The sequence below is a fragment of the Sturnira hondurensis genome, unplaced genomic scaffold (genome assembly GCF_014824575.4).
Source record: "Sturnira hondurensis isolate 20B ecotype Veracruz unplaced genomic scaffold, ASM1482457v3 Scaffold0016462, whole genome shotgun sequence".
Lineage (NCBI taxonomy): Eukaryota > Metazoa > Chordata > Mammalia > Chiroptera > Phyllostomidae > Sturnira > Sturnira hondurensis.
The window spans coordinates 5,301,182-5,326,959 of record NW_028089093.1 but is presented as its reverse complement, the minus strand read 5'-3'; the positions used below and the strand labels follow the sequence as shown (position 1 = coordinate 5,326,959).

The following is a 25,778-nucleotide window of genomic DNA, read 5'->3' as shown; positions in this document are numbered from 1 at the left end:
CTAGGGCTCTGAGGTAAGAAGAAGGGAGTTCCTATATTCTGAATACCAGAGCAAGTTTAATGGCTCTCATTTGCAAAAAAATTGCTTAGTTAGTAGGAAGTTGGCTTGGAAATATCCTATCATTTCATTAAAAAATTACTCTCACTATTCTTAGCCAAGCGGAGCAATAAAAATGCAGGACTTATTATTTTCTGATGCTTTTCCAAAGTCACAGTAACAATGCTTAGGCACACAAGCTTGTCACTAAATGTTAATATTTTACTAAACTGAAGAGCAAACAGTAAACATGTGGATAAATTAAAACTGACTTGTTCTTACCAATAGGTCCCGTTTCTCCATGTAAGCCTTTGAGCCACAAATCATTTATTAATATAGAAAATTTTACTAGAATCTAACTACCCTTCAGGTTTTGTGCCAGGTGCCATGGCTAGAGAGAATGCATTAGCTTCCCATAGCTAAATAACAACTTACCACAAACTGAGTGGCTTAAAACATAAGTTTATGCTCTCATAATTCTGGATGCCAGAAGTCCAAAACAAAGTATTGGCAGGGTCCCATCCTCTCACAAACTCTAGGGGAGGCTCTGCTCCAGGCCCCTTCCAGCTTCTGGTGGTTGCCAGCGTTCTTGGCTTGTGGCCACATCACTCTAAACTCTATCTCCATCTTCTGTGTCTGTCTTCTCCACTTGTCTCTAACAAGGACACCTGTCACTGGGTTTAGAGGCCACCTGGGTAATCCAGGTTGATAACATCTCAAGATCATAATTATATCGGCAAAGGCCTTTTTTTAATGCAAGTAACATTCCCATGTTCTGGGAATAGCATGTTGACTCATCTTTTTGCAGGGGGCCACTCTTCAGCCCATGAAAAAAAAGAAAAATATGATATAGTTCCTGCCTTTAGCATAAAGACTATGCAGTATTCTAATGAGGGAACTATGACTGAAGAAGACAGTGAGAGGAAGGAAGAGGAGAATCAAGGGTATGAGAGACTCTTGGGCTGAAAAACCAGGGATTAGCAAATCAAGACATGCTGATACTGTTTTCCAAACATCCAGAAATAATGAGCAGGTGCACAAGGCGCCAACAGGACTGGACTTGAAGGAAATAAAGTAAGGAGTCAGATATTAGAAATTCTCTTTTTCCTTCTGAATGCATGTGAGTCAGCAACTAATCATTCTATCCAAAACCCAGCAGATGTTCAAAGACAACAGTGTTTCACCAGGCCCTGAATTTTCATATTCAAAAAAGAACCTGGCTGTTCAGGAGTGAGTGGGGAAACTGATTGTGAGTTCAGGAGTGAGTCGGGTAATAGATTCAACAGAACTAGATGGCAAAGGAGAATTCTGCTGTTACTGAAATGGGCAGGAGTCCCAGACCAGTGTGCTCAGAATGAGCATCTGCTGAAGATAAAGGCTGTAACAAGGCTGATGAGAGAGAAAATAAAGTCAGTCCACTGATGGAATGTGACAGTCAGAGGAAGGCAATATCAGATGGGTTGTTCAGAGACACAGCTATGCCTAAAACAATCAAATTGATTGTGGATCTTTTTAAACAAGACAATTAGGCTGTGGGTGAATCCTGAGAAGACTGTTTTTGATAGCTGTGTTTTGATCTATGACCACTATACTTGTATTTCACTGAAAATGCATTAATTGATGGCTCTCATCATTCTCTCCTTCCCTGCCACAAGCCCTGTTTCCAATTTTTGAGAGCATCATCTAACATGTGATCCCTAGAAATAATGTTTTAAAAATATTCAGAGTATGTATGGAAAATAGATGTTATAAAATCTTTTTTACATAAGCCATTTCCAACAAATGGGTTTGGGATTGATTTTTTTTTACTCCACTAACATTCATTCTTCAGAATATAAAACTGGTCCATCTTGCAAGAACTTCCTGAATTTAAGGAATTTAAGCAGAGTGATACATAACACTCATTTAAAATCATAGCAGAACCTAGCAGTATGGTAGATTATCATTGGTTTTCTAAGTGTTTGTATTTTCTGAAATGCTCTGTTTAAATATCAATAGATTTTCTTGCTTACTCAGGTTTATGGTAAAATAAAAAGGTACCATTTTCAAGCTGACCACACACATGACAGATTAAGAGAATTGGCTAAGAAAGGAGGTAATTCAGGCAGTGTCCCTTTTCAGCCTTCAACTCCACACTTTGCCTCGGGTATTCCCTCTCCTCACTCATCTGCCATGATAGCTTTGGGTCTCAGAACTCATCAGCAAAGGGCTGTAAACCAGGAGGGCCAAGAACAGTGAGGCACCAGGAAAATGAACACCAGTGCAGATTACAACCTCTACAGCTTGAATAACCAAGGCCGAACCCATGAATAAGGCAATTATCACTCCTATTCTGTGAGAGAAAATTTAGATTTACATAATTCCCACTGGTTTAGCTCGTTTATTTAACCCTAGCAATGGTAATCAGAAATCAGCCACTTGAGATAAAGGAAATCCTGCTATCCTCCAAACCAAATTTACCAGTATCTACAAGTTATTTTAGGTGACAAAATAAAAAAATGAGTCCATTGTTGAGACTTTTTTATTTTCTTAAGTTTATTCCCATTGGGACTTTTTCTTTATGATCACCTTAGTTTATCATTTGGGCCTGTGAACCTGAGAAAATATTCATAGTTAATATAAAATAAATGTGAGGGTATTTTATGTCCTCTGAAAATCTACTCTACATATCTTTTATGTACAAAGGTAAATGTGAACAACACACTGATTTTAAATTTGCCAATGAAATCATCTACCCACCCTAACTCCCAGGAAATTTACTTTTGTGATGAAGAGAGAAACAATCTGCACATTAGCCTCCCATTAGGAATGACCATGAGCCACAGGAAAGAGTTTATTGATAGGCATCAGTGGAAAGTTGAGCATACTGATCTTGAAAACCAATGTCAATCATGACCCACCAGCTGGAAATCTGGAGACCACAGTTGGTAAAGGACTGGACCCAAGCATTTCTTCCCACCTTTTCTCCATGGGAAGAAAATAATGACAAAAATCTACACAAAAATACTATGAAACATTTTTAATCCTGGAAAGAACTTGATTACCAGTAACCAAAGAGGGGAAAAGTCAACAAGAATAAAATTCAGTCTTTTAAATCAAGTGAATACATATCAAATTGTTTAGCATTGTTAAATAGCATGATATAATTTATCCATAGAAGTTACGGTCTCATCCAGTGAAAAACTGATTTAAATATATTTTGACAGAGTGCTAAGAGATATTATAGGTGACCGTTGACTGACTTAGTAAAGTTATTTAAGGCTTCAAAACTGTGCCTTTCAGAAAAACAATGGATAACTTATTCTACCACTTGGTGGGGGAAGAAAAACCAAATGTCAATTAAAAGTCACAGACACATGATTAATTTATTTATGCCTTTCAGCATTCCACTAAACTTTGCAAAGACAAAACCTACAACTAAAGTGAGCTTCATAGCCAGGATTGGTCTGAACATTTTACTCGTACTATTCTTTTTGTCATACCTCTTTAGTGCTCGGAAGAAAATGACAACCACTGGGATCCAAAGGGAAAAGGCAGCTCCGTTCCAAAGCTGGGACTGGGCTGATAAAATCTATTTAATATCTAAAATTAGAAATAAATAAATTCTTCAATACCAACTACATTTTCAGAGAGTTCATTAAAATTTAAGGCATTTTGACATGTTGGAAATTTTAGTCCTGTGACAGGAGAAGAAAAGAAGGTGCCCAGGAGCAAATCCCAATTATCTCTATGGCTTGGGACACGCACGTTGAGTAGAGACATGGGTGAAGGGAGAGTGACAGGTGACTGTGCAGGAACGTTCTGACTCTGCCCAGCTGTGCAGCTTCGCCAGGGATCTTCAATTTAAAAGGGAGCATTTCAAATGCATTTTCAGTCTTCTGTTTAAATTTGGAAAGGCTCATCAGCACTGTTAGCAAGATAAAAATGAGCAATGCCAACATAATTTCTTCTTTATAATACAATTTTCAAAATTTAGCATGAAACAAGTTCATAATAAGTGATGCCCTCCCTGAATTTCACAAGCAACAATAAACTAATGGTGATGTGCTCATGGGTCCAACAGCAGAGACAGACACATAACAAGCTTTCACTTGACAGTAACAGCACCATTCAGGCTTTTACCCACCAGCCAGATAAACACAATTATTTATTTTTCTCCAAGTTTTCACAAAAATAAAGACATAACCTGATAAATCAAAGTTAACAAATCATACCTCATCTAAAGATATGGGCCAAAACATTCACCAAACCCTGTGCGTGTGCCCTGAGCCCCCCAGCCAACCACCAGTCTATTAACAAAGGTGGATTAAGATCTATAGAGGCAACTGCTGACTGGAAAGAAACCAGAGCACCTTAGATCATCAATGGCCAGGAAACTTCCCTCTTTCTCAGTTCTGAAACAATTAGGGTTTACATAAGGTTGGTCAAATCCAACTTCATTCAAACTTCTTTTAACAAACAATATCTAAGATGTGCTGACACTAGTAATTTGTCATAGGAAAGACTGTAACCATCTGGATCAGTTTTGAAGAAGGACAGCAACACTTATTTCATGACTGCTTATGGTATAACCACATTCTTCTTATGAATACAATTATAAGCAATTCTCCAAAACTGAATTCTTGCCTTATTGACCTAAAAGAGAAAGCCTTCTATGAAATCCATAATCCTCTAAGTCTTGAAGCAGAACAATAACCATGTAACCTTTGATCCTTGACAGAGGGCAAATATACCATTGCCTTTTTCTGGAGACCACAGAATTACTCTAATACTTTTGTATGGTTACCTGTCCATGTACACGAGTCACCCCACTTTCCTCCTCCTGATTTTGCAAGGTCATTTGATAAACAAGCTCTCCCACTCATTTTAAATCATGCTTCAAGCATTACATAAACTGTTTTAAACCATTTGACTTCTATGATAGTGTCTCTTGATTGCATTAATGGAAAGTCAAGGTTTCCCTTTCCTTTTCTTTTAAAGAGTCCTTCAACACTTTTAGTTAAGTTCATCTTCCCAGTTCCAACAAGAACAGAATTTCAAAGGTGATTATAAGTTTAGATAATGGAAGCAGGTGCTGACACTTCCTCAAAAATTACTGCTTCCGAAATCAAGAAAGATATCCTATGAGAAAACGAAAAGTTTATTGTCTTTTTGGTTCACCATTTTTAATTTTTTTAAAAGGTGTTTTAAGGTCTTGTCGGGAAAAATAAGTAATGGGGAAAAATAACTATACCTTTAGAAAGTTTTCAAACCTTCCCAAAAATATAAACCAAAAAAATGACAAAAATGAGATCACATTGCATATGCTGACAGCTGCCCTCCAAAGCACACTTTTTGTGTAGAATTATAAAGAATGAAAGTTACCCATTAAATTGTATGGCATGCATCAACAGTGTGCTGGTGGGCTTGACCTTGGTTTCAGTTATGTGTATATACAGATAAATCTCTTCCTGAGTTGAGCTTCCTCTTCAGTTGAGACCCAAACCATTTGCTTTCCTATTTTTGGCAAGATACTTGACCATGGGATAAGGCAATCAAACATTTCAACCTCCTTCCCTTTTCAGTGGCATGGCCCCTCTCTGTGACATCACCAATGTGCCAGGTACAAGGACAGGCTCTAGACTATGGTCCTGGGAAAACAGAGAGTGGGTTTCTTTATTCATTAGTCTGAAGGCTACAGCACAGTCTTTTCATATATTTGGAGATCTTGAGGATTTCAGTTGAACAGATTCAAAATGGTCTTCTTTTTCCTATAAAGGAAAAACATTAAAACAAAATCAACTCACTGAAATTCCAGTAAGATTTTAGGATCTTACATGTCCAGAAGGAAAGTACTGGAAGTCATTTTAATCTATGCACCTGCCACTTGTAATTAGGATTTTACATTTAAATAAGGGTGTCAGATATAAAACAGAAAGCATGCCTACCCTGAAGGATGCTTTTGACATCCAAGAGATAAGACAGACAATCCAAAATAAAAGTAAACACATGATTGCAATAGATACCGAAAGATGTAGCTGTGATTCTTGTGAAGAAACCACTGAGACCACCCTAAGGGGACACCTGACCTAAGAGCTGAATGAGATGACCTTGCTGCACAAACTATGGAGAAAACAGAACTGACAAAAACAAAATATTCTCAAAATAATATAGGCTAAATAATGAGAGAGAGGACAGCAGAAATAAACAAGGCAAATACCAATAGGATATAAGATCATTTGTATTAGAAAAATCTTCTGGGTACACATACACCAAAGATGTTAATACAAGTCATCTTAGATAATAAACCAAAATTTAACTCAAATATATCCCTACTGGTGTTTGTTACATGGTACATTCAAAATGTGGCCTGTTATACTGACATTTGCGACAATATGGATAGATCTTGAGAATATCACCCTAAGTGAAATAAGTCAGATGGAAAAAGTCGAGAACCATGATTTTACTTATAGGTGGGATATAAAACTGAAAGCAACAAATGAACAAACAAGACAAACAAAAACTCATAGACACAGACAACAGTGTGGTGGATACCAGAGGGAAAGGAGGTTGGGGGGCATAGTTAGTAAAGGGTAAAGGGGGTCAAATATATGGTGAATGAAAGAAAATGGGCTTTGGATGGTAAACATATGAGTCAATACGGATGATGTATTACAGAATTATACACTTGAAACCTATACAATTTTATTAACTAATGTCACCCCAATAGATTGAATAGAAATTAGTTTTAAAATGTAGCCTATTTAAATAAATTATTTTAATGGCAAAAAAGAAATAAGAGGTGCAATTTCTCCCAATGTTTTTACTTTTTAAGTTAGAAAAAAGCTTTCTCAAGGCTTCTGTGATGAGAAGGTGGGACTATTCTATCAAAAGGAACAAAGATGAAAAGAACTAGAATTATTTTTAAAACAAAGAAGATAGGAGGCAGACCAGCCCTAGGTGTAACTCGATGTGTTGTAGAGAAATAAAATGAGTAAGCAGCAGGAAGTTGACATTGAGTGTCTGTCGGGAATAAGAAAGTTGCTTTTGTGTTTTCTCTCATTTGAGTTGAGAATTCCAAGACTTCAGTCAAGCTTTGAGGCTACAGAGACAGGATTACAGAAAAAAATCACAGCGTGAACACCAACATACCCTGTGATGACAAGACCCTGGGAACGCAGAATGCGAATCTCAGCACTTCGATTCACTGGCTCTGTGAGACTCACCTGAAGTCTCATGTTTACCAGACCCTATTTTTTTGAATAACCATTGGTAATTCAAATATTTACTAATCACCCACCTTGTTATGTAGGAACAGGGAGAGACTTTGGGGATTGAAATGTCTGCCCTCAAGGAGCTCAAAAGACATTACAGGAAAGAGCTTTCGGGTACCACTATGAACTAGAAAGGAAATCTGAGGTCATTGTGGCCTTTCCTCAAGAAGATCTGATTCTCATGTTCTCAGGGAAGGGGAGGTAGAGACCTGCTGATTATTTTCAAGGTGATATTTAAAGTAAACTTTGAAAATCTTTTACAAAATCATGTTAGCTTTACAGGGGCTTTAGTTGCTGTATCTTCTGTGTTTACAGGAGATTCTGCTCCTATCACTGATGTGTTGGGACACATATGTGTGTGTGGCTAGCATTGCTAGTTGGCTGGGATGTCCTGATGGCAGGAATTGTATCTCATTTAGTTTTAATTCTTAAAACATGACCCAAGGCCTAGCACCTGATAGACTGTCAATGAATGGTTATGCCAATGCATGAAACATCACTTGGAGAAGGAAAAACACTGGATTGGAACTCAGAAGCTGTGGTTTCTGATTCCTATCTAACTCTCTCAGACAAGTAAGTGAACCTCTCTAGGTCTCGGTTTGCTCATGAACTAAATAAAGATGCCATGCAAAACATATTTTTAAAGTGATAAATTCAAGAATCAACTTCTATTCTATTCAATTCAAAATTCAACTTCTCCCCATAGGTCCCCTGTACCTTGTCACTACACACCTTACTGTCCTCCGTGCTCCAGGAGGCCCACTCAGTGTTCTCCTGTACTGGAGGATTGTGTGTGTGTGTGTGTGTGTGGTGTGTTCTCCACAATAAACTAGGTCATCTCTGAGACAAGACACTGTGTCTAATTTGACACACCACAAAGATCTAGTGGAGTGTCTTCACACAATGTCCCATAAATGACTGTGACATAAACAAGTAAAAGGAACAAAATTTTATTTTAATAGCTAAGAAAAGTCAAGAAAGGCAAATCTATAAATAAAACCCCACAAGTCCAATGCATTGGTAGGCAAACACCAATTAAGGCATGGCCTTTAGAACATGAATAAGCATACACACGATAAAGCAAAATTTATATGACACAGAAGTTAAGACAATTAGAAACATTTTTGCTCCATGGAACCATGCATGCTATCAAAAGGAACCAAGAGGAAGAGAACTAGAATTATTTTTAAAACAAAAGAGATAGGAGGCAGACCAGCCCTAGGTGCAACTGGATGTATTCTATGGTAGAGAAGTAAAAGTGCAAAATGAGTAAAATGAGAAAGCAAAAATGTTTAAATGGGACACACAATAAAACTTGTGCAATGAGGCCCTGACTGGTGTAGCTCAGTGGATTGAGCATGGGCCTGCGAACCACACGATCGCAGTTCGATTCCCAGTCAGGGCACATGCCTGGGTTGCAGGCCAGTTCCCAGCAGGGGACTCACGAGAGGCAACCATACATTGATATTTCTCTCCTTCTCTCCTTCCCTTCCCCTCTAAAGATAAATAAATAAAACCTTTTAAAAAACTTGTGCAATGATATTTATCACATATTTATCTATAGCTAAACACTGGAAATGGCATAAGTCACCATCAACAGGAGAACAGATAAACAAATTTGGGCAAATCCATAAAATAGAATTCTACTCCAGAAGAGACAGGAATCTACTACACCCAGACACAAGGTGGATGAATCCCAGAAACATTTTTCTGAGTGAAAGAAACGTACACAGAAAATAACACTGTGTAGTTACAATGATATGCAGTATAAAACAGATTTAACTAATCTATAGTTTTAAAAGAACATTACAGTAGTTCTCTTTTGGGGGATGAGGATGGGGACTGATTGCATGCAAAGGTCATGAGCTTATTTCCAATGGTGAAACTAACGTTGTATATCTTAATAGGATTTGGGATTGCACAGGTATATGTACTCCTTGAAATTCATCAAATCATGTACTTGTGATGCATGCATTTTATTCTAGGTAAACATTTTACCTCAAAAATAAAGATAGTTAATTCTTCCATCAACTATATGTATACTGAAGTACTTAGGGGTAAAATGTGTTAAAATCAGTAACTTGCTGAGAAATGCATAAAAAGATGTATTCAAAAGTAGATAGAGGAATGGTGATATTAGAAATATATAATAAAGCAAGTGTAGATATTAGAAATATATAATAAAGCAAATAAAGCAAGAAAATTTAGGTGGTAGGTATATAGCTATGCCACTGTGTAATTTTTCTCCTTTTCCACAATGTTTATATTTTTCATTAAAATGATTTTAGCTTATTATATCACCTGAAATCGCTATTCAAAACAAAACATGGTACATACAATATACTGAAACTTCTAAAAGGGAAAAACTTTATCCTACATCGTGTTTCCTGTGATTCTCTCTGAGAACCCTTTCAAGTTTTCAATTCTCTAGGTTTATAACAACAGAGGAGGTACTGTCATATGAGGAAACACTTAAAAGTTTATGTGATACTTAATTCACACTCTCCCCTAAATAGTTCCCACTTATTCGTTCAGATTCAATTTAGATGTCACTTTCTCTTAAAAATCTTCCCTGGCGCCTGGATGCTTCTGTCAGTCTAAGCGCCTTTGCAAATAGGAAACTAGGAGATCAGACTAGGTGAGAAGTCTATGTAAACTGGTGACAGGAGGTAAGTCTTACTGGGTCTTCTGTTTCCACCTGTGTTGTGGGGAAGGCCCTGATTGTCCTTTTTCCTAGATAAGCATCTCAAAGATGTTCATAGAACAAAAAGCCTTGGATGGTACAGATGATGTCTTCTACCAGAACCAAGAAAAAGTTTGCTCACAATCCTGAAAGTTAAATATAGGGTCTCCCCCTGTGAAGGAAATGGCAGACATGCTTACTACCTCTTATAAAAGATTCAGGTTCCTTGAGCTAAGGGCCCTTCTTCTATCCTGTAATCCACTGTGTGTACAAGAACCAAAGCAAACAAAGCCATTTGGTTACTGCTACGTTCTGAGTAATAACTGTATTTTGTCTCTGAGGACCCAGGAGACCCATACCTTCCAAAGTGTCCATGAAACTAGAGCAAGTTCAGCTGTTGGCCATTAGTAAGTAGAATGGAACTTCATAACTTTCACAGTTCTTCACTGTTTTGCTGGTGAGGATGGGAAATTGACAGAGAGGTGTCTTTCTGGAAGAGGGAGGACGACAACCCCCCACACTGGTTGCCAGGATTTGAGGGAAGTCTGTGAGAATTGGTAGCAAACATGCTGACCACAATGTATGGGCAACAAGGTAATAAAAGAGTCCTCTATGACCTGGAAGTGAAGAAGAACTGGAAGGTGGCTGTAGGCTGAGTGTGGAAAGCAGGTTTAAAGAGTTCACAGTTCAGCTGCCTAAACTGTGACCTGGATGTTGTTAATTCTCCTGTGGGCTGGGGGACTTCCCCACCAAATAGGCCATCAGCTTCAGGAGCGCCCCATGGTAAGCACTAATACTCAAACCCCGATAGGAAAAGAAGGTCTCACCCTTTCTTTGACAACAGTTACAGAGACAAACACCTACAATGAGCACTGAAACAAAAATGAAGTCCACTTATGGGTAGAAGCGAGGTGGATTTTTAGACTTTTTAGCTGCTCCCCTTGGGCGGTTATTGTGGCAGGACTCATAGGTAAGAAGGGCAACAGCTGGGCTATCTCAAGGCTCAACACCTCTCGCAATCACCGCACCAGTTTTGGATCCATTCAAAGATGACAATGAAAGGCCTCGGAAAAAAATGAGAAATAAAAGGCCTCCGAGATTTTATAGTGGGTCCCAACTGCGATAGTAGAGATTTGGCTTTCTCTGGGAAATTTCCCCGAGACTAATTCCCACAGGAAAACTTAACGTGGCAATGGCTAGTATTTGACCTCTTACTGCCTCGCACTGGGTTTACAAGGTGGAAGGTCACTGGAGAATGAGAAACTGACCCAAGGGAATGTTGATAGATTGGTATGATCAGCCCTGCCCTGGAAATTTTCCCTGCTCTTTATTTTAAAACCAGGCATTAACTAAGATGTTATGACATTGGAACAAGAAATAAGGTAGAGTCCTTTAAAAAAAAGACTACAATATGTGAGTCAAGCCCAAATCAACAAAAAGACATGCAAATTCAACAAACAGGGTTTAAGTAAGGTTTGCAGTGGGAAAGTGCAACCTAGTGCCACCTAGTGTGACCTAATGTGACCTAGTGTGAGGGGTTCTACACACCCATTCAAGATGCCGTTGTTGCTGCTTCTACATCTGAATATACAGTAGGAATTGGTGATAAATGTCTGTATTCCCTTAGCTCATAAAAGCCAGAGGAGACTCCCTTGATCAAGAGCAACCACAGGTACAGAAGGGCTAGTAGGGTGCCCCAGGGGCCCTAACTCTTCTGCCATTTGCAACAAATGTGTGACTCAGGATTATACAGCCAGTCATTCCATGAGATGGACAAATTCCACTTGTGATGCCCCAAATTGTCACTGTATAAATGATGTCTTGTTGGTGTCAAGTCTGAAGCCTATCTCAACAGTCTTGCCCGTGTTATCAGACTTCTGCCAGCAGAGGGGGCTGGTCGAGCCCCACAAAACCCAGGGACCTGCTAACTAACTTTCCTGAGACTGTGTGGGCAGATCCGCAGTGCGAAATCTAGCCAGCAGTCAAAAAAAAAAAGCAAACAGCACTTCACTGGGCTCTTTGCAATTGAAGACAGTATGGCTTCACTTGAGTATTCTACTTGCTCTTTTTTGTCAGCTAACCCACAAAGTGATATCTTTTGAGTTGGGCCCAAACCACCAGGCTATGTTAAGAGCTATCCAGCAAGCGGAGTCATGCCCTCTACCCTAGTGGCTTCATAACTCTGGCGACCATTTTGTCATGCAATTCACTCTGATTAATGAGTTTTCCCACTACAGACTTTGGCAACAGGAAGCAGCCTTCACCCAGAGGCTTCCTTTGGGTTTCAGACATGTCACCTCTTTGACATGGCTACTCTTTAAAAAAACTGCTACTAGCTTATTAATGAGCTCCTGTCCAAACTGAATGCCATTTTCATGCACACTTTGTGACTCTATAGCCTGACAGTCCCATTCATGGTGAGTCAACAGATCAGAAGGGCACAATAAGCTTCACTCACCAAATCTAAGTGGGATATTGAGTAATACAGCTGGCCTGGCCCCCGCAGCATCTCAGCCTCACACAAAGATATGGCAGCATACCCTTTGGAGGAGACTTTATCTCCTATCCCAGTGATCCAAACAAAGTCGCTAGCTCCACAGAGCCCTGAGTTTATTGATGTTCTACTATATGTCTGGGCCCGGTTCACTGATGGTTTGGTTGAGCTGAAACACAGTGGTGCCCACGGGCTGCCACAGCTATCCAATCTCAGTACAGGTACATACAATTGAAAACATACACAATTACTCAATCCCATGGGTAGAACCCAAAGCCATTCTCACAGCTATGGTCAATATATACCTTGAAAGACTTGTTATACTTTTACTGACTTAAGCTATTATAAGTCAATAAACTGCTTGGTCTGATATTTGGGAAACTATAAACCAACATATTGGTCACCATTCTTTTGGAGAGCAAACCCTGGAAATAAATCTTAGGTGCTGATCAAATCAACTAGATCACTCATGTAGATGCCCATCCTCTGAAAATACCAAACAGAATTAAGCATCTGATAGAAACTGCACCAGACGGCCTGCCACTAATGCTGCATGCGTCCATCATTCTGCCCAACACAGCAATGAACCTGCCATCACAGACTGAGCACAAAGTACTCTATTTTTCCGATGCAGAGGTTACCAGACTTGGGATTCATGTCAAAAGTTGACTAGTTTTTCGCGGCAAATGGATTACATCAGATCTTGGTCCACCTCTCAGGGTTATAAAGGCACCTCACCACTACCTCCTCAAAAATTGACTCAAAAAAGAATTTTGACTCCATCTCCCCATCTCTTCCTAGTCCACACATCTTAATAATAAGGCAGTTTGGTTATTAAATATAGCTGTTCCCAGAAAGGGATCATCTCCTCTTGGCTACTACATGGAAAGGAGACCTGGGGGAAAGATGCTGACTGATTCTATGTAAGATTATATACATTATGTGAAAATCCAGGATTCTGCCCGGACTACTCCTGGGCATGATGTGTTCTTATTTACCCCAGCAGCAAACCCCAGAATGTACCTGGTGGCAGCCACTCCAGAAAGGAGCCTAGAAGATGCAAATACAACTCTGGTTTAGTCACCGTATTATCTTGTTGGACTGTCACGACCCTAGATCAAAAGGATAATGACCAGTTGGTTCAATGCACTGCTCATCAAGCCCCTTGTGCCCACATAGACAGAGATGGGGGGCACGCTGGGTGTCCATAAGCTTTTAAAAGTACCTTTGTTCCTTTTTCACCTAAATGTTCTAGAACATAGGTCTAGGTGCCGGTAGCAGATGGGTAGAAATAAGGTAAAGTTTTAGCTACTGAAATGGGACAAATTGACTTTGTGGCACAAGGAGAACAACAATGCAGTCAGATAATGAGGTGCCTGGGGAGGGGGTACGTTAGGCCCTAAGAGGTATGAAGGATGTAGAGACATTAGCGATCATTTTTTTTCAGAGGTACCTCTCATGAAGCCAAATGTCTTAACTTTCCTCTCTTGAACTGTTGTAAGTGCCTTAAACTTAAGAGGCTACTGGGTCTACCATACCCACCAGATGCTCCACAACAATTTGGTTGCCATTCTCCTTAAACTTACCATGGAATCTACCAGAAACAGCAGGGGATGGCCCCAACCCGAGTGCCATCACTCAGTCATTCCATGAGGTGGACCAATACGAACCAGTTTGTGACATGGACAAACAGGAAATGTCCGACCTACTACACTTGGGCAGTCTCCCCAAAGATGAGGAAGAGACACATTATTTAAGGTGAATTAGGTACCATGAAGCAACAAGGCTGCAGGCACTGTTAACCTGTATTGCCTAAGTATGTAGGTACCACTTGGTGTCCCAAACAATTGTAAATAATACTTTCTTTCCAGCTGCACCATGTCTTGCTTCCCTCCTAAAAACAAGGTGGCTTGCACTTGCATCCTAGGAGTGGTCATATTTCAACTATTTATGGAAACATCCCCAATAGATCATATAGCTCTTAAACAACAGCAAGGATCTTCCCAAAATGAGACTCTTCCCAAAAATGAGACTCTTCACTACTTGTTATGTGTGTTCAACCTATGGGCAGTTAATTCAGTTAGAAAAGGTGCTACAAAATTTGTCTCTGACTTTAGCTAAAGTCATGAATGGCATCACTTCAGCCTTTGCGGGCACCCAGGTTAATATCAACTCATCATCCACCCATGGTTATGGGCAAAATAATTGTCCTGTTTCCTCCTTGAGCACCAAGACAAAGTCTCTGCAGCTACTAAAATCTCACCTGGATTATCTTGTTAAATTGTCATCACCCTAGATAAAAAGGATAAGGACCTCCTGTTTGATGGCACTGCTCACCCAGTTCCCCTGCTGTGGTCCAAGCTGACCAAAGTAGGAAATACACTGGTCTCTGTAAATTTTTGAAAATTCCCTTCACCATTTTTCTCCTCAATCTTATGGAGTAAAGCTCTCAGTGCCAGTGAAAATGTCTCAGGCTGAATGAAAATGCCAATACTAGGACTAAAAGAGAAAGCCCCCTAGCTTCTAGGGTAGACCCTGGTGGTTTGTGGGCTTTGCTCAGATAGTTGGGTCTGCATCCCTGGGGGTATGAGTGAGCTTAATAACTCAAGCTGGTCTCATCTTGCTGTTTGGTGTCCTGTTAGTAGCAGCTTTCTTAAGTGCTGTATGAAGCAAATTGACCAGATTTGATTCCAGCCGCAGTCAGTTAGATTAATCACACTATTCAACGAGGTGCTATACTAATGAAAAAATTCACCAGAAGCCAAGATGGTGTAGAAATTTGAATTTTGTTGGGAGACAATTCTCCATGGTTCTCTTGCATCTCTGAGTATCTTCTGAGTGAAACACTGACTTCCCTTTGACTAGACAATCTTTTCAGGGATCTTTGTATAGAAAGCAGCCTTGAAAGATAAGGTACTGTCTCCTTCCAGACCAAAGGGCAGGTTTGCTTACAGTTTTGGAAATAGTGCCCCCCACTGAAGCAAGAACAGGCGCACTATCTATCTAGTACAGTAATGACAATATTGTGTCTCCCTTTGAGACAGAGGATAGGGATGTGCACTGCCCACCCTAAAAGACTCAAGGTCCCAAAGCTTAGGGTTCCTTTTCTGTATTGAGTGTCACTGCGTGCTCAGAAGTTGTCTATTCCTGTTCACAGGAGCAGAGGGGCTTCGGGAACTGGTATAAACGCTGACACTTTAGTTGGTGCTTCTGCTGTGAGTGCTCAACTGTCCTTTGCCCCTGACTAGGAAGCTCATGTCTTCTAAAGTGTCCAGAAAACTGCGGCAGGTTCACTTGTTGGCTTGAAATTAGGGTGAAATGTCAGTTCTTGACAAGCACTGTGTGTTCATTATTCCACAGCAATGGTGTCCTTCCTAAACTACCATATTAAGGAAAGAAAAATTAAATAACCATTAAAAGGTGAAGATGGCTTATTCATTTTATTTTTAAATGATCCTCTATATTTATATGTTTACATTAAGAACAAGGAGCTGCTTACTAAAATACTTTCTTTTTTTTAAAGATTTTATTCATTTATCTTTTAGAGGGGAAGGGAAGGAGAGAAGGAGAGAAGTATCAATGTATGGTTGCCTCTCGTGAGTCCCCTGCTGGGAACTGGCCTGCAACCCAGGCATGTGCCCTGACTGGGAATCGAACCACAACTGTGTGGTTCACAGGCCTGCGCTCAATCTACTGAGCTATACCAGCCAGTATTTTAGCCAGGGCTAAAATACTTTCAATAGATGTCATCGTTTGCCACTTATCCTTTCTTCTGAGAAATCATTTCAAATGTAATTTCTTTCTTCTGTTTGATTTTATTTTTAATCCTGAGTAGATAAACTGATCATTTCTCCTATTTCAAGTCAGTGATGAAGAATGTCAATAACGTGTGTTTACAAATAACATGTAAGACTTCACATTATCTGCTTGAATACAGTAATTATTTCAAAGCCAACCAATGTGATGGCATCTGAGAAGGTATGTTTAATATGTCAACAGTTCACATAACTTTTATTTTCTCTGCATGAGGCAATCTTGTTATAAAATTTTTAAAAAGTATTCATGAACATGAGATTGTTTATTAAAATTTTTCTTTTTATATATTATAACACATTATCTTTGTAAAAATTAACACATGACAAAACTGTATTACTTCAGCCCTGACGGGTGTGGCTCAGCTGGTTGGGTATCATCCTGCAAAGCGAAAGGTCGCCATTTTAATTCCCAGTCAGGGCACATGCCTGGGTTGAGGGTTTGCTCCCCTGTCGGGGCACATACAAGAGGCAACCGATCAATGTGATGTTTCTCTCCCTCTCTTTCTTCCTTTCTCCCCCTCTCTCTAAGAATGAATAAATGAAATCTTTTTTAAAAAATGTATTATTTCAAACACTGAAGATACCCACTAGTTCAAAACTGCCAAAGAGCAGCAACTGTTACTGGTTTGCTACGCAAACACTAACACAAATGTATATTTAATAGAAGTGTGACGGTCTATGTGCTGTTTTCACTTGGTCTTGGACCTACTGACACAGATATTTCTATCTTTAATAGCTGCAGAGTCACACAGTATCCCATTACTTTAATGTACAGAAATGTTTTATCTAACTCCACACTGAGGGTGTTTAAGGTCATTTCTGCTTGGCTAGCCTTCAAAAACAAAGCTGCTGTGAATAGTCTGGTGTTTACATCCTTATGAACATCTAAGAGTATTTCTGTTGGGTGAATGCTGAGGGTGATATGGACATGCTGAAGGACAGAGCTCGCATGATACCATATCAGGTTGCTATGGCCCTAATTTATAAATGCACAGTAATTCCAGGTTAAAATTCTGCTCTTACCTTTGTTGCCAAGGATTTGAGTTTTCCCAGTAGTGACTGTTTATTGGAATATACAACTTCCTCTTCATTATCTTCTCCTTCCATAATAGCACAACTGTCTGCAGCTGGGAGTTCACACTCTTTTGAGTTAGTTGTCATTACTAATTTGGAATATTTGTACTCCAGTCTAAGTAGTAGTAAATAGATAGATAAAGTGGATGTTTAATATAAAATAACACTTATTTTAGGTGGTCATATACCAGCTCATTGAACTGCCTTGTAGCATAGTTGTTCTACAACAAAGTTTCCCCACCTCCCACATCTTTTCCAGGATTTCAGTGAATCAGTTAACTCTATCACTATTTTACTTGATTAAATTGTCCAATTACAAACTTTTGAAAAACAAAAAGAAAGCTTGAGGTCTAAATGTATGTTCCTAACTTATAAATATTTAGAAGCTAACTCACTATACAGTATTCCAAAGCTTAGGTTGTAAGGCTAAGAATACCAGACAGTCAATTGCTTTGGCCTTTACTGTTTCTATCCCTCATTCCTTTCTCTTCAGAAACCCCAGATATTCCAACTGTCCTGAGACATTATCATGTGGGATTCTCACAGAACCACTCACATGGAAATAATTTTAGTAGAGTCAAATAATGTAACGTATCGATATAAAATCAGGCATTAGACTCAATATTCAACTCCAGGTTCTTGGAGCCCTTGAACAAACAAAGGTGATATCCCCTTATACAATTAGTCTGTTTCTTTGTAAATATCTGCCCATATGAAACTGAAAAAAAGAAAAGTTGGGGCAAGGATACATCATGTCATGACAAGAAAAATAGACACAGAGAAAATCTGCCTTCCAACCTCAGACCTAAGTCACCTGGACCTCCATTTTGGTTTTGCATTTAATGAATCTAATTAATAATCTCTAATGGTCTATGATCTCTATCTACATCATCAGAATACCAATTACTTCCATGTGCTTTCTTAAAGGCCTTTCCTATAACTCCTTCACTAGGAGAAACTCATTTTGTCTCTAACAGAAACTATCGGACATAATGATTAAGTCTAAAACTTTCACAGAAGAGACTCTCCAGCTTGTATGCGGTCACTCCAGTGAGGTTACTTACTTCTGATTCTTTTTCCAGAAATAGCAAGTTAGAGCCACCAGCAGAACAGCTGTGAAAGCTCCCACACCTGCTCCCACTTTCAGCCAAAAGTCAACTGTTTCACAGGTTGACAGCTTTTTCTCAGGCAAAGAAATTCCTTTAATGCACCATTTTGGTTCATTCCATACATATAAGGTTTCCTTAAAAAAAACACACAGACAGATAGATGACATGAGAAATAAGATTCAGAAGGAGATGAGTCTTGCTAACCCTTTATTCATAGTAGGCAAAGAGAATTGCTCAGCATTCACGTAGTGCAAGCTCCAGAGAGGTGGGAGGTATATAGAAGATGTAGGAGAGACGCAGAAGAGAGTGAATAAGGAAATGATGAGTTAAAATGCAATAAGACCATGGATTGTCAGATCAGAAGGCTTGCTACATGCTGAGGAAGTTGAATAAAAATTATTCCACCTCGATATATCGTTTAGGCTATTTTCCTCACATTCCTGATGATCTCTGACTTCTGACTCGTGTTTTTAAGTGAAAGTTTAGTTCTTCAATATGATTATAATTGGAATGTTTTCACCTACCCATCATGTAGGTCCCTGTCCCTTACAGCCTCACCCCTGAGCAGAAGAGCAGTAGATACAGTATGACAGGCAGGCTGCGGTGACTGGTGAAGGGGGAGGTACACACAAACTGCATCCCTCTTCCTCGTGCCAAAATAACCACCCGCGTGAGGTGCTTACTCTCAGCCTCCAAAAGTAGATGACTCAATTATTTAGAGCGATGTTTTTCAAACTGCAAGTTGCAACTAACTAGTGAATAATGAAATCAACATATTGGGTCTCAACCAGCAATTTTCTTAAATAAATAGATAAAACAAAACAGATTAGAATGAAAAATCAGAATACAGTGCATAGTTCCTAATATATTTCAACATATGCAGTTACCAGTAGCCATCTGCATGGTGAATATATTCTGTGACATTAAATCTTATGGGGCATTAAATTATTTGCTCCTGGTGTCTCACTGAATTTTCTGGTGTATGATGGCACTTATCAACACCCTAACACAAGGATAACACTGGGATGTTTAATATGATTTTATATTCATGCACAATTTTTTGCAGTTAGTCATGAAATGACTGATGTGCAGAATTGTTATTTACTTTGAGAAAAAGTTTCAACCAAATTCTGGGTAAGAACTTTCAGAATGTATTTTTAAAAGTACATTAAGCCCTGGCCAGGCGACTCAGTTGATTGGAGTGATGTCCCATACACCAAAAGGCTGTGGACTTGATTTGTGTTCAGCGCACATACCTAGGTTGTGGGTTCAATCCCTGGTTGGGATGCATACAGGAGACAATTGATGTGTCTGTCACATTGATGTCTCACTCTCTCTCTCTCTGTCCTTTTCTTTGTCTCTCTGTCTCTCTCTCTCCTCTCTCCCTTCCTCCTCCCCTCCCCCCTTTCTCTCTAAAATCAATAAACTTATTTGGTGAGGATTAGAAAAAGGACATTAAAATTAAGAATTTTTAGTGTATGATAATTGTAACATTGTCATTAAACTTAGTGTGAATAAATTACTTTTAAAATGGACCAGTTTTATTAAAAAGATGAGGTGAGAACTGAAGAGGCATATTCAAGCTGAACTGCTGCATCTCTAAGTGTAAATAACGACAATTAACACAAAAATTTAACCTCAGTCAGCAAATGTTGACGTCATCTGAAGTGCACTCCAACAAGAAAACAGACTGTAGAAGAGTTTATACAGTTCTATTAAATGTCCAACAGTGAAAACAGTAAGCTCTAATGACAGTTTTATTTTAAAAAGCACTAAAATTTTAAAAGTAAAAAGATACTTGTAAACCTGGTATACTTAACTTTTCAATACATTCCTCAAATTGTCAGGCAAACAAAAAAATCCAGCTATTGGCAAAATTTCTTTGTCACCTATAACTTAGTCCTTGTATACATTTCTTAGTTACTCTATTAATTAGGAAGACTTATCCCTTCACTTGGTCACATGTCATAGGCAAATAAGAAAATGACTGACAATGCAGCTAAAAATTTATTTTTCCAGCATGTAGAGAGATTTTGTGAACATGGTGAGATTAATTTGATGCTAAATTTAAAAAACATTCCTTTTAATGATCACACATTTATCTCTTCAAATCTTTACTACTATCTGACATTTAGAAATAAGACTTAATACATGCCTAGAACCTGGTATAGATTTTGGTAATCCAATTTGCTAAGGAAACTTTTATTACACATTATGTAACTCCTTAAGCTTATATCAGCTATATGTGAAGGAACCGTGGTGTGTGATTTTTAACTTCATACACATCTGGAGTTGATGTATTTACAGAATTGGGGAAGTGAAATACAAAATGAAAAATTACAAAGGATGGAGCAAGAACTAGAGCAGAAATACAATGGAATTATCTAAAGCTTAAAAGATGCCCATAGCATATATTTTGCAATCATTTTTTTTGTTCCTGCCAGAACACTTCGGCATCCAAAGAAATCCACCGTTGGCCATGGACATAATGGAAAACATAGTGAAAGCTACCCTTTGTATTATATAAAGCTCATGGAAGAGCAAAGTTTCTGAAACATTTTATTCACATAGGTTGGAGGTAGAAACACCCACACTGCATCACGCCCATCTGTTTATTGTTGCAATGGAATGAATACACTAAGCAAGATGCATGGGCTTACAAATGGCATTTCATATTTTTCCAGCCGAAGCTTAATCTCGTTTGGCAGATACTTTCAAAATTGGCATCTAAGTATGACAAAATGGTGTATGTAACTGATTTTGGTATTTCTCAAATTAAATTGGAAACAAGGGGGGTAATCATATATTTCAACATGTCAAATACATCAAAGTGTTCCAAAAGATATTATTCATAAGGTTAAAACAATATTTAAAGAAGAATCACCTTGCAACTATCTGCTCCTAATATTTTTTATAACATGTGAACAGAATTTTTTTCAATGAAGACAGTTTAAATGAGATAAAATTAGAGAAACTGATACCACCTCACTGTCTTAAACCTCAAATTATTATCTTACAGAATAAAAATATTAAATATTAAAGAACATTTTAGTAAAAGGGAGTTTAGTTTTTGAAAACTCTTAAACTAAACTTGGTAGACAAAGAAGGGAATACATCTTAGTTTTTCATTTACTCTAGTATGTTTATCATAATTTTAGAGAAAAAGTAAAAATGAATTTCCACCGTGAAGCATTATAAGTAGATCATTATTATTATGAGGACTTAAAAGACACCATTTTTGTGAACTTGGACTTTTTTCACCCTTGACCTACTTAAAAACATAAGAAGAAACTGGCTCAGTAGTCATCAGATGTGTGAGCCATGCCATCTTTGAGAGCTCTAAACTAGAATGAGCTGTCTACAGGTAAGCACAAAACCTGCTGAATCAAATATAACATTTTCTAGTATTTGGTTTAGTGTATATCTGGGGACTTCCCCACTTTTGTATGAAGTTATTAAAAACATTTTATATTAATGTTATGCTTATACTTTATCATTAAATATAAACAGAAGTATTGTTCCATGAAACAATCTTATTTTTATGTCTGAGTTTGTGTGTGTGGTCTAGTTAGATTTGATGGACAATGTTACTTCTTACTACAGGTTCACTATCATTAAAGTTTGAAAAATAGCAATTTAGAGAATTGTTCTCTGTGGGGCTTTTTTCCCCTAGAGGTGAACACTACTTCTTCCAAATATGCTTGAATGCATGGGATTGGGTGGGGTATTCTGACTTCTCACTCTCCTGCCCTCCAACCTGCCCATTACAGAAGCCTGGGGAAGACTTTCCCAGACAGGACACCTCCCCTCTGCTCTCCTTTGGCCATGAGCCCACTGCATGCTGACCTGAAGCTCAGTCCTGCCCCATCTACCTTCTGGCTCTCAGAAAGGTCATTGGAACCTCTGATCTGCTGCTGCCTACTCTCCAATAAGGTTCCACACTGGTATTGATTTATGCTCATATGTGCTTCTTTACTGTCATTTCAGCAGAATGTGGAGAGGGTGAGGTGGTAAATAAGTGGTCTAATGGAAGGAAGGTTCCTGTTTTCATACGGGATGACTGAAGGTTGGTGCCGTGAAGTAGGCACTCTCAAACACTGGTAGAAGTGCAAACGGATAGAACCAAAGCGGCTTAGTAATAGGTATCAAGAACCTCTGAAATGTCTATCTCTTAGAATCCAGTTGATCTCTTTATAGTAATGAATTCTAAGGAAATAGTCAAATTTCCAAAATGAATGTTCATTCACTGAGTTATGATTGAAAACAAAAAGATTTGTTTTCAATTTTTCTCAACTGTCTGATAACAGAGTTACTAAATTCCAAATTGTATGTATATACATATATATATATACACATATATATATACACATATATATGAACACTTGTTAATAACTAAAAACCATGTTTTTCAAAAAAGTTTCAATGATGAAATAACTACAAAAAGTAAAAAATATATTTGAACCCCAATTTTATTTTAAAAAACAGATAAGAAAACAGGAATGAAGAAAAATATAGAATAGGATCTTGATTATACATATATATGCTTTCCTCATAGAGATACTTCTTGTGGTGAGTTATCCACTCCCACTTTAATTATACCCATAACTGCATTACAGAAACATATCTTGGTTTAATGATATCATTTCTTTATAATCCAGGTAGATACCACAACTCCCTCGCCATAATTCCTTTTTCCACTCTCAGCGTACATATTCAGCTACCTCAGCATATGGGAGTTTTAGTACCAAATATGATTTTAAACACATATGAATGTCACATTAAGTGAACTATAAGCTTTAGCCCTGCTCTCGAATCCGAGTTTCTATGATGTAAGCAATGTCCAACTGATAATTACATCTGCAATGACACAGTTCTGCTTAGATAGGTCGGCTCCTTACCTGCAACCCTCTCTTACAGGCTCCCTCGATCTCATGAAAGTCATGCTCCGTGCACAGAGGACAAGCTTCAGCGCTCTCCCACAGGAAGTAGAATGTACAACCATCACAGGTGCCTGCTGGACACTTGCTGAAGTGAAAAGTGAAAAACAACAAAAATGACAGCTTTTGTAATGCATTCAACAAGTCCAATCGACCTTTGTGTGTGTGCATACCGAGATGCAATGTGTGGAAACTAAGGAAATATACAAAAATAACAATCTTAAGGAGACAAAACCACAATGAGATACCACTTTGCATCTACTAGGAAGGCTAGAATCAAAAAGACAGGTAATAACAAGTGTTGCAAGGATGAGGGGAAACTGGAACCCTGACATACTGCTGATGGGAATGTAAAATGGGGAAGGTGCTTTGGGAAAATCTGGTAGTTTCTCAGACAATTAAACAGGAATTTACCATATGATCTAGTAATTCCATGTCTAAGTAAATACACAAGAGAAATGAAAATGTTCACATACACAAAAAATCTGTACATGAAGGTCCATAGAAGCATTATTCAGAACAGCCAAAATGCAGAAACAACTGAAACATCCATCAATGTTAAGACGGGGTGAATGGATAACAAAATGGGGCATAAGAGCCATAAAAGGAATACACTACTAATAGATGCCCCCATTGGGTGAACCTCAGAAATACTACACTGAGTAAAAGAAGCCAATCAAAAATTCCATATTTTATGTGACATTACTCACTCTAAAATCCATAATAGGGAAATCTATAAACAGAAAGTCGGTTAGTGGTTGTATAAAGTTGGGGTGGGGGCTGGGGTAGAGGGAGATGATAGATAAAGGCTATGGGCTTTCTTTCTGAGGAGATGTAAAGTTCTAAAATCAACTATGGTGATGTTTGCAGAGACCAAATTATAAAATAACCATTAAATTAGATGGTTTAAATTAGTGAATGGCAATGGTATGTGAATTACCTTTCTCCCATCCAAGTACTAACCAGGCCTGACCCTGCTTAGCTTCTGAGATCAGACAAGATTGGGCGCGTTCAGGGTGGTATGGCCATAGACTGAATTACCTTTCTATAAAGATGTTTTTTTAAAAAAATAAAGGAGAGACAGGCACAGATAATGACAAAAAAAATTCTCTGGGAAGGTTTCTTGGTAGAAGTGATGCCCAATCCAAATTTAAAGTATTCTAGAACAGTAGGAGTTAGCCAGCATACGAGGGAAGAAGGCAAGAGAATTCCTGCCAATGGGATGAAAGGGTGGATGAAGTGGGAGAAAATCACAAGTGGGTTTTGTGGCTGGAGCTTCAGAGCAAGGCCAGGAGTGAGCGGCTGGTATCCAGGCAGGCACAGTGTGGTGATGGATGGTTGCGATTTCTATTTAAGGGAATGTGCATAGGCAAGGTGCTTTAGGGAACAGAATGATACACAGGACCACGGTCTGCAGAAGGTGCAAAATGACATGAAAATAAAATTGTCTAAAGCGAGAAAACAAACAAAACCACCATCAGGACAACACACAGCTCAGTGATGCAAATGTTTTGCAGTTTTGGGTTTTCTCTGCCTGACAGGATGACTTCCGCCAAGACCACTGAGCAATGCTGGATGAAGTTCAGACACAGGTGCAACCACCAGGCAGGGGCCGAATGGAGATTTTTTTTGAAACTCTGCTTTCTGGTGGGGGTGCCCTATTATTGTCCCTATTATTGTCAACTTGCCACTTTCATTTTAGGAGCAGATAAACACAACATGGTCCAAAAAATAACCTGCTGCTACTGTGTACAGAATTCTTACTGAATGAAGTAAGAAGGTATTTGGACAATTCCTACTAGGAATGATTGTTTTGTTTATTGATTCAGTGAAACTCAGAAAATATTGTTCTCTTGATTTGTCTACTACACTTCCCTTAAGTCAAGCCACATAAATACAAGGCATTGCCCTGCAAACCTCCTTCAGACCTTAGCTGGGGCCGAGCACAGGTGTCTGGAAACACTGACTTGCAAAAAGATAGACACAGAATAACAGGGAGAATCTAAACAGTACTGCTTTTTAAGACTTCAAATGTCAAAGCTATAATTTTCATTCTACCAAAAAGGTAAAATTTCATACTCTTTGTTAATTAAATATATTATGTTACCCTAGAACGTGAACACAAAAAGTTCTACGTGCCTAAAAATTGACTGCATTTTTACATAACCACCTTCCCAAAGTGTCTGTGTGCTACAGACTAAGTGAGCACAGGGGAAATGTGAGTAAAAGCCAAGTTCTTTATAACACGCTGCAGAAACGGAGGCCCACTATTGTCAGAGCTAAGAACAATGGTGAACAGTGATTCTTTGGAAAAATGGCTGAGCTTTGAATCCCTCTGTTTGTAAAAGCAGAGTAATAAATATATTCAGACTAATAA

The 25,778-nt window shown here is 38.6% G+C and overlaps 1 protein-coding gene across 1 annotated transcript in view; it reads right to left on the bottom strand.

Annotated features, from left to right (window-relative positions):
* Positions 1 to 3,059: 3,059 nt before the first annotated feature.
* Positions 3,060 to 25,778, bottom strand: part of ELAPOR2 (endosome-lysosome associated apoptosis and autophagy regulator family member 2) — a 186,556-nt gene continuing 163,837 nt past the window's right edge. The window contains exons 19-22 of the mRNA XM_037066138.1: positions 23,363 to 23,489; positions 18,420 to 18,598; positions 17,305 to 17,470; positions 3,060 to 5,786 (exon numbers count right to left, since the gene is read on the bottom strand). Of these exons, the coding sequence (XP_036922033.1) occupies positions 5,727 to 5,786; positions 17,305 to 17,470; positions 18,420 to 18,598; positions 23,363 to 23,489 (532 nt within the window). The 3' untranslated portion in view covers positions 3,060 to 5,726. The remainder of the gene's footprint in view (positions 5,787 to 17,304; positions 17,471 to 18,419; positions 18,599 to 23,362; positions 23,490 to 25,778) is intronic.